The sequence below is a fragment of the Pleurodeles waltl genome, chromosome 6, assembly GCF_031143425.1.
Source record: "Pleurodeles waltl isolate 20211129_DDA chromosome 6, aPleWal1.hap1.20221129, whole genome shotgun sequence".
NCBI classification, from domain to species: domain Eukaryota; kingdom Metazoa; phylum Chordata; class Amphibia; order Caudata; family Salamandridae; genus Pleurodeles; species Pleurodeles waltl.
This window is the reverse complement of record NC_090445.1, coordinates 1,708,350,405-1,708,372,805: the sequence shown is the minus strand read 5'-3', so window position 1 is coordinate 1,708,372,805 and position 22,401 is coordinate 1,708,350,405. Positions and strand designations below refer to the sequence as shown.

The 22,401-nt window shown below is 45.5% G+C and overlaps 1 protein-coding gene across 6 annotated transcripts in view; it reads right to left on the bottom strand.

Moving 5' to 3' along the window:
- The window catches only part of RGL2 (ral guanine nucleotide dissociation stimulator like 2), a 240,029-nt gene that overhangs the window by 106,867 nt on the left and 110,761 nt on the right, over nt 1–22,401 (bottom strand). The window contains exon 1 of one of the 6 annotated variants that reach the window (XM_069241877.1): nt 19,974–20,054. The exons of the other annotated variants lie outside the window; for them this stretch is intronic. Coding sequence (XP_069097978.1) covers nt 19,974–20,003 — 30 coding nt within the window. The 5' untranslated portion in view covers nt 20,004–20,054. Of the gene's footprint in view, nt 1–19,973; nt 20,055–22,401 lie in introns of those variants that run through there. 6 annotated transcript variants of the gene reach the window in all.

Sequence of the window (22,401 nt, the reverse complement as noted above, 5' to 3'; positions counted from 1 at the left end):
GCTACTCTGCTGAAAAGCTCCTGGTCCTCAACAACGGACCCCAAGATTCCAGCTGCTGCACTTCCTCCCCACACACCACTGAAGGACCTTTCACCTGCAGCCACTGTCACTTTGCCTGCCTCATGGGACCACCTACCCACTTAGGACCCAACGTCTACATCTCCCAGGAGACCACCACCAACCCGGAACCGCTACACTGCATCCTGCTCAACATCTGCTCTCTCTGCAAACACGCCACAGAAATATGGGAAACCATCACCACCCTTGCCCTAGACGTCGCCTTCATCACCGAAACTTGGCTCAACCCCGCCTCCAACCCTGACATTGCCACCCCCAACGGATACAAGATGATACACCGAGACCTCCCCAACAGCACGGCGGAGGAATTGCCATAATATTAAAGGAAACCATCTAATGCACCACCATGAACGATGACCCAACGCCTGTCATGGAGCACCTTAACTTCCTTCTACACATCAATGCCAAGACAACCATAAGAAGTACCCTCGCATTCAGACCACCAGGACCCCAGCCAGTTTTCTGAAACGCTATCAACAACATCACTGCACCCCTCACCATCAACTCACTCTACTACATGCTGCTCGGTGACCTCAACTTCCACATTGAGGACCCTAAGGATGCCAACTCCACATCCCTACTGGAGAACCTTAACAACATCGGACTCACCCAACTAGTCTCCAAACCAACCCACAGAGCCAGACACACCCCCAACATCATTTTCTCCTCCAGCGACAGAATAAAATTCACCCACACCACGGAACTCTCCTGGGCAGACCACACAATCGTCCACGTCACCATCTCCAAGACTCAGTACACCATCACTAAGTACCTTAGCGTCGTCTACCCCAACTGGGGAAAGTGACGAAGGGCCAGTGGATGCAGGCTCTCAGCACCACACCACCCGACACGTCAACCAACCTCAGCCAGGCCATCCACAAATTTCTATGCCTGGATCACCAAATGCACCAACATAGTTGCCCCTCTGAAACAGGCAAAAGCCAACAGAAGGTCAGGACAAGCTAGCTGGTACACTTCAGAGCTCAGAACCACCAAAGGTAACTGTCTTCTACTCATGAAGCAATGGCGCATCTCCAAGGACCCCGCCAACAGAGAAGCATACGAGACATCACTCAACTACTACCACTGGTGCATCAAGGAGGCCAAAAGAACAGCCATCACAGCCCAAATAGACACCGCAACCAACCACACCAAGGAACTCTTCAAGATCATCAAGGAATTCTTCAAACGATAGCCACAGAAAACACAGTAGGCCCTTACCAACAACTCTGTGACTCACTATCTGACTACTTCTACAGCAAGATTACCAACATCTACAACAACTTCAACCATCAACTCACTTCACTCAATCTCCACAACCTCTTCCAACCAGCTAACCCCAGCAAAGCCACAACCATCTGGTGCCCACTCGATGTCCAGACCACTGCTACCATCACCCCCTCCATAGCACCTACCATCTCTTCAACCTTGAATCCAACATAATCAGCACAGAACTAACCAACCTCCTCAACACTTCCATCACCACAACATGCTTCCCAGATGGATGGAAGAATGCAGACATCAAACCCCTCCTGTAGATGCCCTCAGCTGACCCCAGCAACCTCCATAACTACTGGTCAGTTGCCCTGCTTGCATATCCAGCAAACGTACTCAAGAAGGCCATCAACTGACAGCTCACCGAGTACCTAGAATGGAACCACCTACTCAACGCATCACAATCAGGTTTCAGGGCCAACCATAGCACTGAGACCATTCTCATCGCCGCAACAGACGACAACTGAACCCTCCTCATCCAAGGAGAAACAGTGACTCAGATTCTCCTCGACCTGTCGTGAGAATTTAACACCATCCCTCACCACATCCTCATCAACAGACTCCACAACATCAGCATTCAGCAACATGACCTCAAATGGTTCACCTCATTCCTCTCAGGTCGCACCCAGAGCATCCACCTACCTCCCTTCGACTCTGCTCCCAAGAACATCATATGCGGCATGCCCCAAGGATCATCGATCAGCCCCACATTGTTCAACATAGTCAGATCCCATGTACTCAACATCAACTCCTACACTGACAACACTCAGCTTGTCCTCTCATGCCTCAAAGACCCCTCTAACACCAAAACCAATTTCCGCAACGCCCTGGCTGACCTAGCTGACTAGATGAGAGAAGGCTGCCTCAAATTAATCTCCGACAAGACAGAGGTACTGATATTTGGAAAGACCTCCTCCACCTGGGACCACAGCTGGTGGCTCGGACCACCTCCCATACCAACTGACTACGCTCGCAACCTCTGCATAATCCTGGACAGCCAAATGACCATGAAACAACAAGTCAACACGCTCGCCTCATCCTGTTTCCCCACCCACCGCATGCTCTGCAAGATCTTCAGATGGATCCTAGTAAACACCAGACAGAGAGTCGCACAAGCCCTCGATACCAGCCACCTCGACTACCGTAATGCACTGGTATCTCCTCCCATCTCATCAGAAGACTCTAGACAATAAAGAACGCACAGGCAGACTGATCCTGGACCTCCCCAAAAGGATCCACATCACTCGCCACCTCAGAAAACTCCACTGGCTACCTGTCCAGAAAAGATGCCAATTCAAGACACTCACACACATCTACAAAGCCCTCGGGAACTGGGACCATCCTACATCAACCAAACTGAACTTCCATCGAGACTCCAGCAGTTCACTCGCCCTCGCATATGTCCCCTGCATCCATCGCACCCGCAGCGAGGGTCGCACATTCTCATACATCGCCGCCAAAGCCTGGAATGACCTCCCTCTCCAGCTCTGAACAGCACCCCCTGGCAGACTTTAGAAAACAACTCAAGACATGGCTTTTTGATGCAGGCGCAGCAACCTCAGCGCCTAGATAACCCTAGGAGTGATAGTGTTGCGGCTTATGAAAGACTGATTGATGACCTACTAAGTTGAGTAATGATTCTTTTACTTGTTCATCTGTAGATCTTATACATGTGGATTTTAGAAAATGTTAAACTCTCCTTCTCCATTTTTCCCATCTTCGTGCAGTAGTTTGTGGATATGAAATATCAAATGGTAGAGGTCTTGAAAAATTATACTTGAAATAGTCCCTTAGTCAATGTCCATAAACTTGATCACTGCATGCACTTCTTGTTGTTTCACTGTTGGATTCTATATATGACATTTTAGTCAGTGATTTACATTTTATTGCTAGTTTTGTATATTGCATTTCTGCTTTATGGGTTGCCTGACTAAACAAATGATTTCCACGCTGTAAATCCATGGTAGTTGCCTGACTCAAAGATGGAAGCCTGGACTTTGGTAAATTCGAGCTTTTCCACGCCTGACCTAAGATGCCCACTTGGAGACATTCTGTATTCATGTGCTGCTTCACAGTGTCCGACGTGAGCGAGGAGATAGTGAAACAACACTGCAGCGCTTGGCATATAACAGGTGCAATGATATTTGCTTAATTTTGCATTGTCCATGCAGCGCGATGCTATTTTGAAGAGTGCTTCAGGCGTGGAAGTCAGTTTAGCTGACTGTATGCAGCCACTGCTGGGGGTCTTCCCGCTTCTTCCAGACAGGTGGCATAACTCCTGCACCTGGAGTGGCACCGCGTGCATATTTGCCAACTCCAAGATCTAGAGAGAGCCAGGTCCCATCATCCCTGGTTCTCTGTGAGGACCACCAGGGACCCCGGGGCACAGGGTGAGTGAACGCAGACTGAGCAGCCACGTCTAACGCGTAGTCACCGGGTCCTTGGAGGGTCGCGTTCCCCAGACCCTGGCCAGAAGCACCTTTGCACAATGAGCTCCAAAACGACACAGCAGTTGTTTTAGAGCGGGGGATAATCAATTCAGCATTATATACATTAAATAGCTGGTGCCAAGTGCTTTGTATTTAAAAATGATTAAATGAACTCACAAGTCAGGCTCATTCCAAGGAGTGGCTCCTGATCCAGGAAATCTTTCATGGGGAAACCAGACGGGGGTAGCCACAAAGAAATCAACAAACAAAGTGCTGAGGTGGAGGAACGCTGCCCCCTTGCAATCTCCTCTTTCCACAAAATCAGTAACTGCATCGTGCTGGACTGATCCGACCCTGTGTAGCGCACTGAAGCCGCCGGACAGGTACTTAGTGCGGCGGTTGCTATGATGTCAGAGTCCAATGCATCAGCCAGGCCTTCGGCGTTTGTCTCGCGCACTTTGCAGTTCGAATAACTGACCTTTTTTTTTTACTGTTGTATTTGTATTTTATTGGAATTATTTGCATCCATCAGAGGGGAATCTTTTGATGTATTTCTTTACTTCCTCCAGGTACTACTCATTGGTTGTTTGTTTCATTGTTCCGTCTAAAAAAACGTTATTAAAAATCTAAAGCATAAAAACACTGACAGCTGAACTCCTTCTGGGCAGTAACTCGCGCCTGGCGAGGTTAAAAACGCAGGTCTCTCCTTTCCTCCCTCTTTCTAGGTGACCCCCTCCATAGTGCGTTTAGAAGCCTAGTAGCGCCTCTTTTCTGACTGAGCTCGTGGTATGGGATGGGTGAGTATGAGTGAGCTGGGCGCTCTGTAGTCCGGGCAGGAAGGATGACAGCGCGCATGCGCAGTTCATCTCACAGCCCAGAGGAGATCTAGAGTCTTCACAGCACAAGCACTCACTCCTCGTGCTGTCCTCCTCCTTGACTGACAGGCTACACTACCTGTCCTTGACCTGCCTTGTGCACAGACCCGCCCACTTCTGTAGCATCTGGTATCTGGCAACCAGGTGCTTACTCAAAAAACTCAGCAAAAATTAGCCAGACCTTGAAAAGGGAAGAAAACATTTACAGAGCTTGCAATCAGGCATCAGAACCAGTGCAGGAATCTTGCAAAGAGTCGGTGTTCTCACAGCTCATTCTTATTAAATGCTAGATAAACAAAAAGGCACCTAAGTCTTAGGAGCAGCAGAGGACATTTTTACCCAAAACAGCTGCATCTCTAGAGCCTTCCGAAAGGAAGGGAGCTGGTGTTTCTTGCAGGGAGAACATTCCATAAAGTTCAGGCAGTAACCAGGTATGCTTTACCCCCGGCATTCGTCCTTACCTCTAAGGTGGAACATTCCATAAAGTACAGGCAGTAACCAGGGATGCTTTACCCCTGGCGTTTGTTCTTACCTCTAAGGTGGAACATTCCATAAAGTACAAGCAGTAACCAGGGAGGCTTTAGCCCGGCCTTTGTCCTTACTCTCTAAGGTGGAACATTCCATAAAGTACAGGCTGTAACCAGGGATGCTTCACTCCCCGGCCTCTGTCCTTACATCAAAGGTGGAACATTCCATAAAATACAGACAGTAACCAGGGATGCTTTACCTCGGCCTTTGTCCTTAACTCTAAGGTGGAACATTCCATAAAGTACAGGCAGTAACGAGGGATGCTTTACCCCCCGGTCTTCATCCTTACCCTCTAAGGTCGAACATTCCATAAAGTACAAGCAGTAACCAAGGATGCTTCACCCCCGGCCTTCGTCCTTACCTCTAAGGTGGAACATTCAATAAAGTACGGGCAGTAACCAGGGAGGCTTTACCCCGGCCTTTGTCCTTACTCTCTAAGGTGGAACATTCCATAAAGTACAGGCAGTAACTAGGGATGCTTTACCCCCGGCCTTTGTCTTTACCCTCTAAGGTGGAACATTCCATAAAGAACAGGCAGTAACCAGGGAGGCTTTACCCTGGCCTTTGTCCTTACTCTCTAAGGTGGAACATTCCATAAAGTACAGGCTGTAACCAGGGATGCCTCACTCCCCGGCCTCTGTCCTTACATCAAAGGTGGAACATTCCATAAAGTTCAGGCAGTAACCAGGGATGTTTTACCCCCGGCCTGTGTCCTTACCTCTAAGGTGGAACATTCCATAAATTACAGGCAGTAACCAGGGATGCTTCACCCCCGGTTTTCTTCCTTACCTCTAAGGTGGAACATTCCATAAAGTACAGGCAGTAACCAGGGATGCTTTACCCCCGGTGTTCGTCCTTACCCTCTAAGGTGGAACATTCCATAAACTACAGGCAGTAACCAGGGATGCTTTACCCCCGACGTTTATCCTTACCTATAAGGTGGAACATTCCATAAACTACAGGCAGTAACCAGGGATGCTTTACCCCCGGCGTTTATCCTTACCTCTAAGGTGGAACATTCCATAAACTACAGGAAGTAACCAGGGATGCTTTACCCTCGGCGTTTGTCCTTACCTCTAAGGTGGAACATTCCATAAAGTACAGGCAGTAACCAGGGATGCTTTACCCCCCCAGCCCTCGTCCTTACCTCTAAGGTGGAACATTCCATAAACTACAGGCAGTAACCAGGGATGCTTTACCCCCGGCGTTCGTCCTTACCTCTAAGGTGGAACATTCCATAAAGAACAGGCAGTAACCGGGAATGCTTTACCCCCTGGCCTGTGTCCTTACCTCTAAGGTGGAACATTCCATAAAGTACAGGCAGTAACCAGGGATGCTTTACCCCCGGCGTTTATCCTTACCTCTAAAGTGGAACATTCCATAAACTACAGGCAGTAACCAAGGATGCTTTACCCCCGGCGTTCGTCCTTACCTCTAAAGGTGGAACATTCCATAAAGTACAGGCAGTAACCAGGGATGCTTTACTCCCGGCGTTTATCCTTACCTCTAAGGTGGAACATTCCATAAACTACAGGCAGTAACCAAGGATGCTTTACCCCCGGCGTTTGTCCTTACCTCTAAGGTGGAACATTCCATAAAGTACAGGCAGTAACCAGAGATGCTTTACCCCCCCAGCCTTCGTCCTTACCTCTAAGGTGGAACATTCCATAAACTACAGGCAGTAACCAGGGATGCTTTACCCCCGGCGTTTATCCTTACCTCTAAAGTGGAACATTCCATAAACTACAGGCAGTAACCAAGGATGCTTTACCTCCGGCTTTCGTCCTTACCTCTAAAGGTGGAACATTCCATAAAGTACAGGCAGTAGCCAGGGATGCTTTACCCCCGGCGTTTATCCTTACCTCTAAGGTGGAACATTCCATAAACTACAGGCAGTAACCAGGGATGCTTTACCCCCGGCGTTTGTCCTTACCTCTAAGGTGGAACATTCCATAAAGTACAGGCAGTAACCAGGGATGCTTTACCCCCCCAGCCTTCGTCCTTACCTCTAAGGTGGAACATTCCATAAACTACAGGCAGTAACCAGGGATGCTTTACCCCCGGCGTTCGTCCTTACCTCTAAGGTGGAACATTCCATAAAGAACAGGCAGTAACTGGGAATGCTTTACCCCCCTGGCCTGTGTCCTTACCTCTAAGGTGGAACATTTCATAAAGTACAGGCAGTAACCAGGGATGCTTTACCCCCGGCGTTTATCCTTACCTCTAAGGTGGAACATTCCATAAACTACAGGCAGTAACCAAGGATGCTTTACCCCCGGCGTTCGTCCTTACCTCTAAGGTGGAACATTCCATAAAGTACAGGCAGTAACCAGGGATGCTTTACCCCCGGCGTTTATCCTTACCTCTAAGGTAGAACATTCCATAAACTACAGGCAGTAACCAGGGATGCTTTACCCCCGGTGTTCGTCCTTACCTCTAAGGTGGAACATTCCATAAAGTACAGGCAGTAACCAGGGATGCTTTACCCCTGGCGTTCATCCTTACCTCTAAGGTGGAACATTCCATAAAGTACGGGCAGTAACCAGGAATGCTTTACCCCCCGGCCTGTGTCCTTACCTCTAAGGTGGAACATTCCATAAAGTACAGGCAGTAACCAGGGATGTTTTACCCCCGGCGTTCATCCTTACCTCGAAGGTGGAACATTCCATAAAGTACAGGCAGTAACCAGGGATGCTTTACCCTGGCCTTTGTCCTTACCCTCTAAGGTGGAACATTCCATAAAGGACAGGCAGTAACCAAGGATCCCTCACTCCCCGGCCTTTGTCCTTTCCCTCTAAAGTGGAACATTCCTTATAGTACAGGCAGTAACCAGGGATGCTTTACCCCCACCCCCCCGGCCGTCGTCCTTATCTTAAGGTGGAACATTCCATAAAGTACAGGCAGTAACCAGGGATGCTTTACCCCGGCCTTCGTCCTCACCATCTAAGGTGGAACATTCCATAAAGAAAAGGCAGTAACCAGGAATGCTTTACGCCCGGCCTTTGTCCTTACCCTCTAAGCTGGAATAATCCATAAAGTACAGGCAACCTGGAATGCTTTACCTCGGCCTTTGTCCTTACCCTCTAAGGTGGAACATTCCATAAAGTACAGGCAGGAACCAAGGATGCTTTACCCCCGGCGTTTATCCTTACCTCTAAGGTGGAACATTCCATAAAGTACAGGCAGTAACCAGGGATGCTTTACCCCAGCCTTTGTCCTTACCCTCCCTCTAAGGTGGAATATTCCATAAAGTACAGGCAGTAACCAGGAATGCTTTACCCCCGGACTTTTTCCATACCCTCGAAGGTAGAACATTCCATAAAGTATCAACATTAACCAGGGATGCTTTACCCCCTGGCCGTACAGGCAGTAACCAGGGATGCTTTACCCCCAGCCTTTTTCCTTACCCTCTAAGGTGAAGCTGCAGCTTTTCATTAGCTGGCACCAATATCCTCCAAGAAGGATAAAGATTGCTACTTAGTGTCTTATTAGTTAAGAGCTTTATATTGGCTTCTAGCAGTTACTAGACACTTGTGCATCTCTCAGCAGTAGTCTTACGCAGTCTGAAATCTATCTGCTCCTGCAGCCTTGTTCTTCAGAATCTGCAGTTTTGTTTATTTTTTATTTTTTTTTTTTTTTTCCGTCCTCATAATTATCACCCATGCTTTGGTAGAGGAAAAATGGTACCGGACGGGGGAAACGTAACCCTTGGGTCGTCCCGTTTGGTCTACGTTTTATTATTCTCCCAATCGTATGCCATCAACCAGGATATACTATTTTCTATGAAACCTAGTCATAACCAAAGCATCGCCCAGTATTGGGTAAGGGGAGTACTAATCATTGGACTTAAGTTGCACGAGGAGGAGACCAGACAGCAAAACAGTAATATACTATTGGTAGACATTTTCCCAGTTCATCCAGAAGTTATCCCTTCTAGAAAGGGGACCTCGTTGTTCCATTATGCACATTCGATTTACAGATATTTGCCAATCCTTAGAACGGGGGGGAAAGGGGTCAACCCATTTACGACAAATTTCTCGTCTAGCCAAAAGTATTAATACAAACAACAGGTGCTCCTGATGTGCTGACAATTTTTGATAATTCATACCCTGTTCACTGACCCCAAACACCACCATAGAAAGATCCAATTTTACGTTCACATTAAATATTATCTTTAAAGTGTTTCCTATCTCCTCCCAATATTCCCACAACTTTGAACATTGCCAAAACATGTGTATATCGTTTGCCTTATCGTCACCACACCTCGGACAGTTTTTCTGAGTTTTCCCGATAGCTGTTAATCTGGCCGGCGTCCAGTAAACCCTATGAAGTGTGAACAAATGGTTTTTCTTCAACTCTGCCGGGCTGGTCGTGAACCACAATTCTGAGCAGGACCTATTCCATAAAGATTTCACATCTAGAGTTGGAAAGATCCCCCCCCACTTCGACAAGGGAAGGGATGTCCCATCCCTTGTTGCTTCCAACAGAGCATGGTACCACAGAGCAACTTCCTTATTAATGATTTTCTGGTTTAATTTCCCTTCCCATATATTCCTTCCTATTTCTCCTATTTGTTGCGATTTAACCCAACTAGCTATCTGAAGATACTTGAATTTGGAGACTGTGCCTCCAGTCCCTTCATAAAGTGTCGACCAGCTTAACAGTTCTGGTCCTTCCATTATCTGGCCCCATCTTACAATCCCACTCACTCTCAAAGGAATTGATAATTTATCAGTGAGGCATTCAGGAGTGCCAGGTGAATCCCAAATGGGGGAAGAGCTGCAAAAATAGGGTATCTCTAGCACCTTCCGAAAGTGCATCCAAATGTTGCATGCATGTCTGAGTGTCTTCAAGCGTACCTTCTTGAAGTACTTAGGATGGCCGAATTTATATAGAAAATGATCTGCTTTTTCCTCGAGGTGTGCCGTTAAGGCTTTCCACGCCGGATCATATTCTGACTTCTTATTCAATAGGTTTCTAATGTTTTTTAATTGAAATGCCAGATAATACTTGAAGAAATCTGGAGACGCAATGCCCCCCCACTCTTTTTTTTTACTCATCTTTTTCCACGAGATCCTTACTCCTTTAGAGGCCCATACAAACGAGGATAAATCCCCCTGTAGTTTTTTAAACCAGCAGTTCTTAAACTCTAGTGGAATAGTGTTGAATAAAAAGGTGAATTTTGGGAGAATACACATCTTCAAAATGTTGGATCTTCCAATTATGGAAAGAGGGAGAGCGGCCCACGTCTTTAGCAATTTTTTGGTTTCTCTGTATGTTATGTTAAAATTTAGTTTAGGTACCTCATTTAGATCATTTGTTAATCGTATACCCAAATATCTGATCTCTTGTTTGACTAAAGGAGAAGCATAAGTCAAATTCCAACACATTATTTCTGTCTTTTCTGTGTTTACGCTGTAACCAGAAAGTTTACCAAATTGCTCCATCAAAGTATTGAACGCTAGTAGGGTAGAACTAACATCCTTGGTGTATAGCATAAGATCATCCGCATATAATGCTACTTTTTTTTCCCAGTCCCCACTTTGAAATGGAGTAATTTCCTTACTTAACCTAAGAGAAATTGCCAGAGGCTCAATATATAAGTTAAAAAGCAAGGGAGACAATGGACATCCCTGTCGTGTACCCCGCCAAATCCTAAATTCTTGTGATAACTGGCCGTTGACTAGAATTCTCGCTGAGGGGCATCTATACAATTCCCTGACTGTCCTAACAAAAGGAAATCCCAAGCCTCCTTTTTCCAGCACTAACCTCAAAAAAGACCAATTGACCCGATCGAAGGCCTTTGCTGCGTCAAAAGTCAGAATCGCCAGAGGGGTCTTTTCTTGTTCCGCCAGATCTATTGCAGCAAATAACTCATGTGTTACATCCTGGAGATACCTCCCTTTCATAAAACCCTTTTGATCCGTATGAATCAGATTGCCTATGGCACTCCCTAATCTCCTGGCTAAAATCCCTGTATAAAGTTTGTAGTCGGCATTCAACAGGGAGATGGGTCTGTAAGATGCACAAGACATTGGGTCCTTACCTGGCTTTAAAACTAGACAAATTATAGCCTCTCTCCAGGATTTAGGCGTCTGAGCCCCCTCAACCAGCATAGAATTAAATAATTCTAATAAAAAAGGACTAATAACTTCCCCCAAGACCTTGTACAATTCATTAGGTAGATTGTCTGGACCAGCGGCCTTTCCTTTTTTTAACGCTTTTATGCCTTCAATAAGCTCAGCCTCATTTATTTTACAATTTAATAGGGTCTTTTCAGAATCTTCTAGAGCTGGAAGGTGTAGTTTTTCTAGAAAATCACTAATCGACTCGTCTGAATTAACCAGGCTTTCTGAGTATACGTCTTGGAAAAAAGATACAAATGCCCCCTCAATCTCTTCTTGCTCCACACAAATCGTATTGTCCGATTTGACTGCTGAAATATATCTTTTAGAGAGGTCTGACTTAACCTTCCATGCTAGTAGCTTACTGCAACCTTCTCCATATTCATGGTGAGCATATCGGCTAGCTTCCCATTTTAACTTACTGCGATTTTCCAAAAAAGCCTCTAGCTTAGTCCGAACATTAACCTCTTGACATATCAAGTCCTCTAATAAATTGACCTTCTCTTCTGCTCGTGCTTTATGGATTGCAGCTTGCAAGGTTTTTAGAGATAATTCCATATCTCCCAATTTCTCTTTTTCTTCACGATGTTTGTATATTGCCAGGCTCATAAGCCTCCCTCTAATATAAGCCTTAAAGGCGTCCCAAACACACCATAAACTTGCCGTACCTTGGTTCAAAAGAAAGAAATCTCTTGTGTCTTTTTTTAATGCTTCTACTATAGAGTCGTCTAATAGTATAGCGCGATTAATTATACATCTAATACCTTTATTTACGACCCTGATATCCAAGTGTAATTTTACAGCTGAATGATCTGAGAGGTGAGCTGGATTGTGGGCTACCTTTCTGACCTCTGGGCATAAACTTTTATGTATTAAAAAAAAATCTATTCTAGATCTATGCCCATATTTTTTATTGTAAAATGTATATCTGTCTCCTTCGCCTCCTCTGCAGTGCCATATGTCTACCAATCCTAAATCTTGCATGGCTTGTTTCACCTGTGCCCTCATTTTAGGAGAGTTATCCGTACCTCGAGGGGTTGACTTATCGTGTACAGGGTCTAACAAAATGTTGAAGTCTCCGCCTAGTACCACTGGATATCTAGCTAGAAGTAAAATATTGAATAACTCTTGAAATGGTGTGGGATCATCTAGGTTAGGTCCATAATAGCCTGCCACCGTGACCCAATAACCACATACGCACAGTTCTACCACTACCCATCTCCCTCTAGGGTCAACTTGCACCGATCCTATCCTAAGCTTTATGGATTTTTTGATGAGAACTGCCACGCCTTTTATCACACTAGTTTGGGAGGAGCATACGCTAAGAGAAACCCAATTCAACCGTTTAACCCAGGTCTCCCACTCTGTTTGTTGGAGATGAGTTTCTTGCAATATGATAATCTCCTCTTCCGCCAATCTTAAATATTCAAAAATCTTCCTCCTCCTGCTTACCACTCTTAAACCATTCACATTCCAAGAAAGAAATTTCAATCTTAAATTCCCATACTTAGACATATCTGTCAGGAGAAAAGGAAAACGTCATAAGCACAGCGCACCCCCCTCCTAGGTAAACAACATATGAGGACTTTCTTATTTTTATCCTTTCAACCCACCTAACCCACCTAACCCAACCCAAACCCCCACACCCAGTGCCTTCCACCCCCTCCACCAACACCAACCCCAACTCCCACCCAAACCCAACCCCCCTACCCTGGGGAACCCTCCCTGATTCTACTAGGATAACCATCCTGTTATCCTAAATTCGAACTCCCCATCGGACGAGATACTTCCACTAGATCTTATTGTGACGCCTTAATCTGGTCTATAAATGCGCTAACCTCCCCCGGATCTCTCATGTTATACATTTTGTTCTTCCACATGATCCGGAGTGCTGCCGGAAACCTTAGCTGTACGGTAGCCCCAAGAGAACGAAGCTCACGCATAAAATTTCCCAATTCCCACTGTCTATCTAACGTTGCTTTAGACAAGTCCGATCTTATCCTGAAGGCCCAATCCCCCTTGGAAAAAACACCAACTTTAAGGGCTTCAGACAGAATTTTTTCCTTGATAGAGTACGTATTGAAATTTATCAGAATCCTCCTGGGATTCTTCCTCCCGGGATTTTTCTTGAACGGGTCACGATGGACTCTTTGAATATCCTCTTCCAGGTTAAACCCTGCTGTATTTGGGATAACCTCTTTTATCAAAGCAATCACATAGCCCTTAATATCTTCCCCTTCCAATCCCTCAGGAACACCCAAAAGCCTGATATTATTTCTCCGCATGTTATTTTCCAAAATCTCTAGTTTGTCCTGTAACAACTTTTCTCCACGTTTTAATTGTGAAATATCCTCAGATTGAGCTGCCACCCGCTCCTCATGGGCCGCCACCACAGTCTCGAGTTTACCCATCCGATCTGTTAACAAAGTGATTTTATTTTCCAAAGCCTCACATACTTCCCGAATCCTTGTTTGGTTATTTTCTGATGTCTCAAATTTTTCCCTAATCTCTTTAGTAAGAGAGATTAGCAGGGCCTGTACGTCCATACCATAAGACATTGTACCTCTGAGAGGGTTGCTCTCCACTTCTAACAAAGCCGATAATTTAGAGGAATCCTCTCCCTGTCCATCTAGATCCTTGTCTAATGGATTTAGGGGCGACCGCCTAGCCAAACGCATAGCTAAATTTGACATTTCTAAATCATCTGAGGTTAGTTGACTATTTGCCATATCCTGCGATGGAAAGGTAGTAGTCCGAAAATATCTTGTGATCAGTGATTCACTCCTCCCCAGAAGTTCAGGTTGGCCTTCCCCCAAGAGAGGGATAGGAGGGCCCACAGATGACAAAATTTGATCAGTCCCCTTTAAAGAGACTTCGCCGTGAGTCTTATATCCAGGATTTGTAACTGCTACAGTCTCTGATGAATAAACCTGGGGCTTATCACTCACACCCAGGGGGCCGGGCTTACAAGTCCTTGCACCAACCAGGTTTTTAACCTCTGCCCGTGCAACCCTGGGGCGGCGTTTGATTGGAGACATGCACCGAGAGGCTCTGCTGGTATCACGTTCTCCTCCCACCTTATTCCTGTTCAAATTACTCCTAGTGGAAAGCCCCGGAGTCTCCGGTAAACTCCCACGAAGAGAACAGCGAGAGGTATAAGATCTCCCTCGTCGCACACCCCTCACTGCTTCAGCCCAAATACTGGAATTTAAAGCTTGATTCCAGGGGACCCCCTGACCACCTCTCGCCGAAGCAATTTCGCCCCCCTCCTTGTTCGCCGTGATTTTTAATTAAATCTCCCGACCTGGGGCGGGGAGATCAATATAAACAAGTACACTCCAATAGTAACGTATTCCGAGACTGGATTTTCTAGGATCCTTCCGAGTCCTTCAAATAGCTACTCCAAGCCCGATAGGCAAATGATGCCCAGTGATGCCCAACTCGGTCTAATTCAAGGAGTAGAAACAACGTTGGAATAACTCTTAAAGCAAAGAGACAATGCTCAAAGTTAATGATAAGAGAGTTTAACATCAAACCTCTGTGGGTGACAGAAGAAGTCTCAAAAAAAAAAAGAAAGGCTCACAAAAAAAAAAAAAAAATCCTATGCAGATTCAACCTGCGATTGTTTTTTAAAGATCCGATGTTCAGGTTAATTAACGATTTATGGTATTCCTACCAATCTGGATTTATCAGTGTGTATCTCTCACGCAGGGAGCTCTGTCAACCTCAACACCGAGAGAAAAAAAAAAAAAAAAAAAAAACGCCATCAACAGCTCTTCCCGGCAAGAGGGACGACTCACCCGGGGCGCCGGTCTAGGAGCCCTGCACAATCCCAGTCTCTCCCCTAGTCTCTTCCCCGGCGTCTCTCCTCCAAACCTCTTCCTCGTCACAACAAGGGGGCCCCTCTACGGCCGCGGTGATCCTCTCGCGCGTCGATCCAACTGCGGGACTGCTCCGGCTCTCAGCGCGTCGTTTCCAGGTCAGGGGTCGCAGGTCGCGTCTCTCGTCCGCGTCTCTCGTCCGATGGGAGTTCGCGGTCAGCGCTTCAACCGGCCGCCATGTTCCCCGTCCCTCTTCCCGTATCAAAAAAAAATCTTGAAATCTGAATCTTGTGGTTCAAAAGTGCAACATGCCTCTCTCATTCTTAAGAAACGTGAGCTAAACTGGAGGGAACTCCTTTTTTTTTTTTAGTTATCGAATGATGTGCTCTGGTTCTTGTGGCAAAATCCTGGAACGACTTCCCGCTTCACCTACGGACCTCATCCTCTATTCTGGAATTCAGGAAAGGACTCGAACTGGCTGTTCAACTGAACTCCTTAGCAGCTGTGTTCTCAGCGCCCGGATACTCTTGTGGGTGGTTAGCCACACTTTACAAATCTATTTTGTTACAGTAGTAGTAGAAACACCTAACTTTACTTATTGTTTGTTTGCATATGACAATTCTACTTATGACACCAGGAGTCCTATGATCAACCCTGACAGACAAGCGAAGACTCCCCCTTATCGCTCCTTGGCTTACACGCCAGGGATCTCGTAAGCATTCACGCTTTCGAAGACGGCGCGCACCTCAGAATCTGCAGTTTGCTTAAATTAGATGTTCAGGTCCCTGCAAGTAAAGCCTTACTTTAAAGCAGTTTAGATCCAGGCCACATCCCTACCTACACAGGTTGTACTGTCCTTGGATAACAAAAGTTGTAGTTCTAATGAGATGGTAAATGGAGGATAGAAAAACGTGGCTCATTTGACCTTCCTTCCATAAAAGGAAACTCTTAACCATATATTTTATGTAGATTTAAACCTCACATTCCCAGAAGGAGCGGTGTCCAGCGCTCTTAAGGCCCAGACTGCAATTAGTTCCTATGAGTAGAAACTCAGCTTTTGCTGCATTCAGCACCAGCCATCTTTCATCCATGCATTTCTGAATACTCTCAAATAACTCAGTAAATTCCAGATGATTTGTCACAGCTTTGCAAAACACAGATCACAGTCTGCGTGTCGTCTGCATAATTGTGAACGGTAAGACCACATTAGCTAAGAGTTGAGTAGCGGCTGGGCATAGGCATTAAATTGAACTGAGAAGAGGTGGGAACCCGATGGTGCTTCATACTGAGTTCAGATAGTTCTAGCTGAGTCCAATAATGATTGGCCAGTTCATGGAAGTCTTGGACACTCCTGCTCGTCTCTTCAAGGGTGTGGAGTGATCGAGGGTATCAAAAAACTGCAAAGAGGTCCACTAACTTCAAAACCAGCAGGTCCCCCAAGTCCTCAGGCTTCAAGATTAAAGACTGAACATCTAACAAGGTTGTTTTACAGGTTCATCTGTTAGGATGGAAGACAGACTATCTCCAAAAGAGACTGAGCCACTGAAGTCCTGCTGCTGACCAGTAGCTACTTTCTCCAGGCCCTTCAACAGCCACAGAATGTGATAGACAGGGCCAATTGTTTAAACTCTAGTGCCTAGAGGTGAGACTTTTTCAGGGCAGGAGCTACTCCTGATTCTTTTAAATAGTTTGTGATCGCTATAGCAGCACCACTCAGATTGAAGTCCTAGGAGGAAAAGCCCTCTGTGTTCGCAGTTTAGAGCCAGGCAGTGCAATATTGGGCAACAGAAGCCAAAGCTTCTTCTTTGCGCCAGTACACAAAGTGCGTTTAAAACTATGGTGAACAGAGCAGGGTGGCCGAAACGCTGTTTAAGTCTCACGAGAGATGGCTGGACGTTTGCTCTAGGCCCATGGGGATGGCCAGATGTTTGCTTTAGACCCTCCGTTGCTGGCTAGTAACTTGACCTAAGCTCCCAGGGATTTGCTAGAAGCTCAATTTAGGCATGTAAGTGTTGGCTGAAAGTTTGCTGTAGGCCCACAGGATTGGCTGAGAGCTGGCTTTAGGCCTGACATCCAATGGAAGCTTGCTCCAAGTCCACAGGGTTTGGCTAGAAGTTTGCTTTAGGGACGTCACTATTGGGTGAAAGCTTGTTGGCTGGAACGCTGATGAAGCTGTGCTAGATTCTGCTTATATAGAGAAGATAGTACCAATTGAGCGGACTGTGTACGTATTGCAGCAAAATAAATGTGGCGACATGTCATTGATTAACTAGAGCCAAGCAAGTTGTATTCAGACAGGCCCTCACTGTCCAATGCCAGACACAAAGACGCTCCTTGTTATTTCAACCTCAAAATAACCTCTTCTGTAGGAAGACAGATATTTCCTCTTCCTGGGAGACATGATGGTTGTGCTAGATCAGTATACCCAGGAAAACTGGTTTCCATGTGCTAGAGCGCATTGACACGCTACTACACATGTTGAGTGCACGCCACCAAGAACCACAAAAGTGTTCATAAATGCAGCCACCTACTGTTATCACCCCCACATTGCAGTGTTACCCAGCTAAAGCATGAACATACTCTAAGGGTTCACCTTCTAACCCATGACATTGCAGATGTATCACTTGTCCCTGACCCAGAAGACTTTCCGTAAACCAGACCGGCCACCTTTTAAACCAGGGCACTTCAGGTGGGCTATGTGTCTCAGATATCAGACATGGAAGAGACTGGAAATCCGTGAATGATGTTTATCAATAGGATCCTTCTCAAAGCCATACTTCTACATGTGTAAGAAGAGCTTGAAGTAGCTTCTTAGGTCCTTCTTAATAGAATGATCCTTCACAGGTAAGTAAAGCTTGGGGTATCTCCTACAGTTCTTTTGAACATTGTGCTGATTCATCTGGCAGAAGATCATGTAGTAGGTTCTTAGGTCCTTCTCAATGCTGTGCTCTTCTATAAAAAGAGGACCGCATATCTTCCGAAGTACTTCTGCATGCTGTGGCACCCTGTGTGTAAGTAGCTCTCAGAGTATCTTCTGAGGTCCTCCATAAAGCTGTGTTCCTGAGTCTATAGGAAGATCTTAGAGTACCTTCTGAAGTCTTTCTCAATGTTATGCTTCTCCAGCAAGAAGTGTTCAGAGGTTTATCTGAGGTCTTCCTCAAAGCTGTTCTCCTTTGCATGGAAGAGCTTTGTATATCTTCTGAAGTTCTTCTCAAAGCTGTTTGTACCCTTCGGTCTGGAAGGATAGCTCAGAGTGTATTCTCGGGTCCTTCTCAAAGCTATGTTTCTTTGGAGAAAAGTGCAGAGCGTTTTCTAAACCTCTCTTTAAAGCGGAGTACTTCATTTTGTAAAAAGAGCACTCATTGTATAAGCTCCTTCTGAATGCTTTTCTTATCTATCTGGAAGAAGTACTTAAAGCATATTCTATAGTCCTTCTCAAAGTTATGCTCCTTCAGCTGGTAGAGGTACTCCGAGAATATCAAGAGGTCTTTCTCAGTGATGCACCTTTCCTTTTGGAAGATGAGCTGAGTGTATCCTCTTCATGTTCCACTCTTCTGCTTGTAAAACGCACAGGTAGTAATTTCTGAGATTCTCCTCAACTCTGTGCTCCTCCATCTGGATGAAGATTAAGAGTATCTTCAGTTGTCCTTCTCAGATCTGTGCTGTGCTCCCCTGCCTGGAAGAAGAAGAGCTTAAAGTTGCTTCTGAAATCCTTGAGGATGCTGCACTCCTGGGTTTGGAAGAAGAGCACGTGGTATCTTCTGACGTCCTTCTCAAAGCTGTACTCCATCTAGAAGAAGAGTCTGTAGTATCATCTGACGTCAACCAGGATGCTGTGTTCCTCCTTCTGAAAGAAGGGCTTAGAGTATATTGTGAAGTCCATCTGGATGCTGTGCTCTTCTGCATGGAAAAATAACTCAGAGTATATGCTGAGGTTCTCATCAAAGCTGTGCTCCTGAGGTTCTTCTCAAATGCTGGCTCCCCCATCAGGAGGAAGCGCAAGAGTATCTCCTGCGGTCGTTCTCAAAGCTATGCTTCTTTGTCTGAAGAACAGTCAGTAGCATCTTGTGGGATCCCTGTAAAAACTGTGCTCCTCGGTCTGGAATAAGAGCTTGGAGTATCCTCTGCGGTCCTTCTTGAGGCTGCTCTCTTCCATCTGGAAGAAGAGCTCAGTGTATCTTTTGAGGTCCACTTAAATGTTGTGCTGCTTTGCTTGGAAGAAGAGATGAGAATATCTTTGGAGGTCCTTCTCGATACTATACTCCTTCATCTCAAAGAACAGCTCAGAGTATCTTCTGAGGTCCCCCTTGAGGCTGCACTCTTCCATCTGGAAGAAGAGCTCAAAGTATCTTATGAGTTCCTTCTCAATACTCTACTCCTCCATCTAGAAGAAGAGTACAGAATATCTTCTGAGGTCCTTCTCGATACTAGACTCACCCACCCTGAAGATGGGCTCAGACTGTCTTCTGAGGAATGTTTCATTGCCATGCTCCCTCATATGGAAGATGTTGATGGAGTACCTTTTGAAGTCTGTCTTGTTGCTGTGCTCCTCTGGGGATCTTTACAGTCCTGCTACAAAGAGTAGTTTTATGCCAACCTTAGTGTGGTAAAGTGGAAGTTGTCTTTGGCCCACTCCTATAAAACTAGAACTTAGACAACTGAAAAGAACCACGTTTACTGTTCAGCAGAATGATCCTAATATAATTAACCTGGGTACATTTCTAAAAGTGTGACCTCCACCATGACAGAGGCCTAGGGGTGATTACACATCCAAGTACATGTTCTGACAATCATTCTCACCCCCAGACACCTTGATATTCACACACATGAGCATCACTGTACCTGATTCAGCGTCCAGTGTAATAAACACATGATGTAAACACAATCACAGACAATAGCTGGAACCCGGTACCATAAAAACAGTCGTCATAGGGAAAGCTGTAAGTGAAGCAGTGATACTGGCTGAAGTACGTCGCTCACCACCACTGGGTGCAGGGGTGTTGCTAACATGAATATAAAAACTGCAAGCAGTTGAAACAAGAAAAGGCTAGGCTCCTAGGGAAGGGATTTCTACACAGAGAAACCACAGATGCAAAAAGAGAGAGAAATAAAAAGTGGAATAGAAAAAGAGAAAGTGGGGGTAACAAATAACTATAAGAAAGAATGAGGGAAAGACAGAGAGGGAGAGTAAGTGATCAGACAGGAGAGCCCAGAACATGACCTGAAGAGAGAGGAGAGTTAGAGAGACGACATGGACAGCGTGGAGAGACAGACAGAGAGAGAGAGAGAGAGAGAGAGAGAGAGAACATTAACAGAGAAAAGAGACAGACAAAGGACATAGAGAAGGAAGGAAGGAAGAAGACAGACAAGGTAGACAAATAGAGCTGAGAGACTTTGAGGTATATAGACAAAGTAGAAAAATAAGTAGAGGGTGTGGGCAGAGCTAAAAGATAGAGACACATCATGGAGAGAAAGGAGGGGCAAGGATGGAGTATGTTATGTGATAATTTATTTGGATAGCACTCATATGCAGATGCTTCTAGGCGCTTTCAGAAGACTCAACCTTAAAACTTAACAGTGATGGGTGAAAGGCCAGATGCTTTGATGAAAATTCCAGGTTTTCATTTGGTGTCTGAAGCAAAAAGAGATCCAAAGTTTTGCCACTGCTGCAGAAAAAGGACGGTCTCCATAATAGATCGTTCTGGTCCTAGTGGTGGTAAGCAAGAATTTGTTTACCGATCTGAGGCAGCGTGAAAGCTGATGGAAAGAAAATGTACTGACCAGAAAGTAGGATGATCTGAGGTGTAGGTCTTCATGTACAAATGTTAAAAGGAAGCCAAGATCGGATGGGAAGTCAAGATTGTAGTGCTGGTGGTATATACATCTCCTTTCAGGTTCTTTGTAAGCACTTGTGGTGGTGACATATGCATCTCCTTTCAGGTTTTTTGTAAGCACTTGTGGTGGTGACATATACATCTCCTTTCAGGTTCTTTGTAAGCACCTGTGGTGGTGACATATACATCTCCTTTCAGGTTTTCTGTAAGCACTTGTGGTGACATATGCATCTCCTTTCAGGTTTTCTTGTAAGCACTTGTGGTGGGGACATATACATCTCCTTTCAGGTTCTTTGTAAGCACTTGTGGTGGTGACATATACATCTCCTTTCAGGTTCTTTGTAAGCACTTGTGGTGGTGACATGTGCATCTCCTTTCAGGTTCTTTGTAAGCACTTGTGGTGGTGACATATACATTTCCTTTCAGGTTCTTTGTAAGCACTTGTGGTGGTGACATGTGCATCTCCTTTCAGGTTCTTTGTAAGCACTTGTGGTGGTGACATATACATCTCCTCTCAGGTTTTTTGTAAGCACTTGTGGTGGTGACATATACATCTCCTTTCAGGTTCTTTGTAAGCACTTGTGGTGGTGACATATGCATCTCCTTTCAGGTTTTCTTCTAAGCACTTGTGGTGGTGACATATACATCTCCTTTCAGGTTCTTTGTAAGTACTTGTGGTGGTGACATATACATCTCCTTTCAGGTTCTTTGTAAGCACTTGTGGTGGTGACATGTGCATCTCCTTTCAGGTTCTTTGTAAGCACTTGTGGTGGTGACATATACATCTCCTTTCAGGTTCTTTGTAAGCACTTGTGGTGGTGACATATGCATCTCCTTTCAGGTTCTTTGTAAGCACTTGTGGTGGTGACATATGCATCTCCTTTCAGGTTTTCGTCTAAGCACTTGTGGTGGTGACATATACATCTCCTTTCAGGTTCTTTGTAAGTACTTGTGGTGGTGACATATACATCTCCTTTCAGGTTCTTTGTAAGCACTTGTGGTGGTGACATATGCATCTCCTTTCAGGTTTTCTTCTAAGTACTTGTGGTGGTGACATCAGGTTTTTTGTCAGCACTTGTTCTTGCCTGAGACTTCTGAGGAAGTTGCAGTGGTGATACGATTTTGTCTGGAAATTCAAAATGGATTGAATGAGCTTATTCAAGACAAGACTGAATGCTAGCGTTCACTACTGACATATGCAAAGAGGGATCAATAAATGGAGAACCTTCTCAGCAGACAAGGATGGGTGAAACAGACGTGGGCCACATCCATGGACCGGTCTCTCAGGGACACTGTGCTGACCAGAAGAAGATTGTGTCCCATTCCACAACCATTGAAATGGAGGGAATTAAGATCTCTGTAGTGGCCGGGTTCATCTGGAAGAAGTTGTTAGCCATGTGAGGGCCCATTAAAGAACGTCTTTTGACGGAAAGACC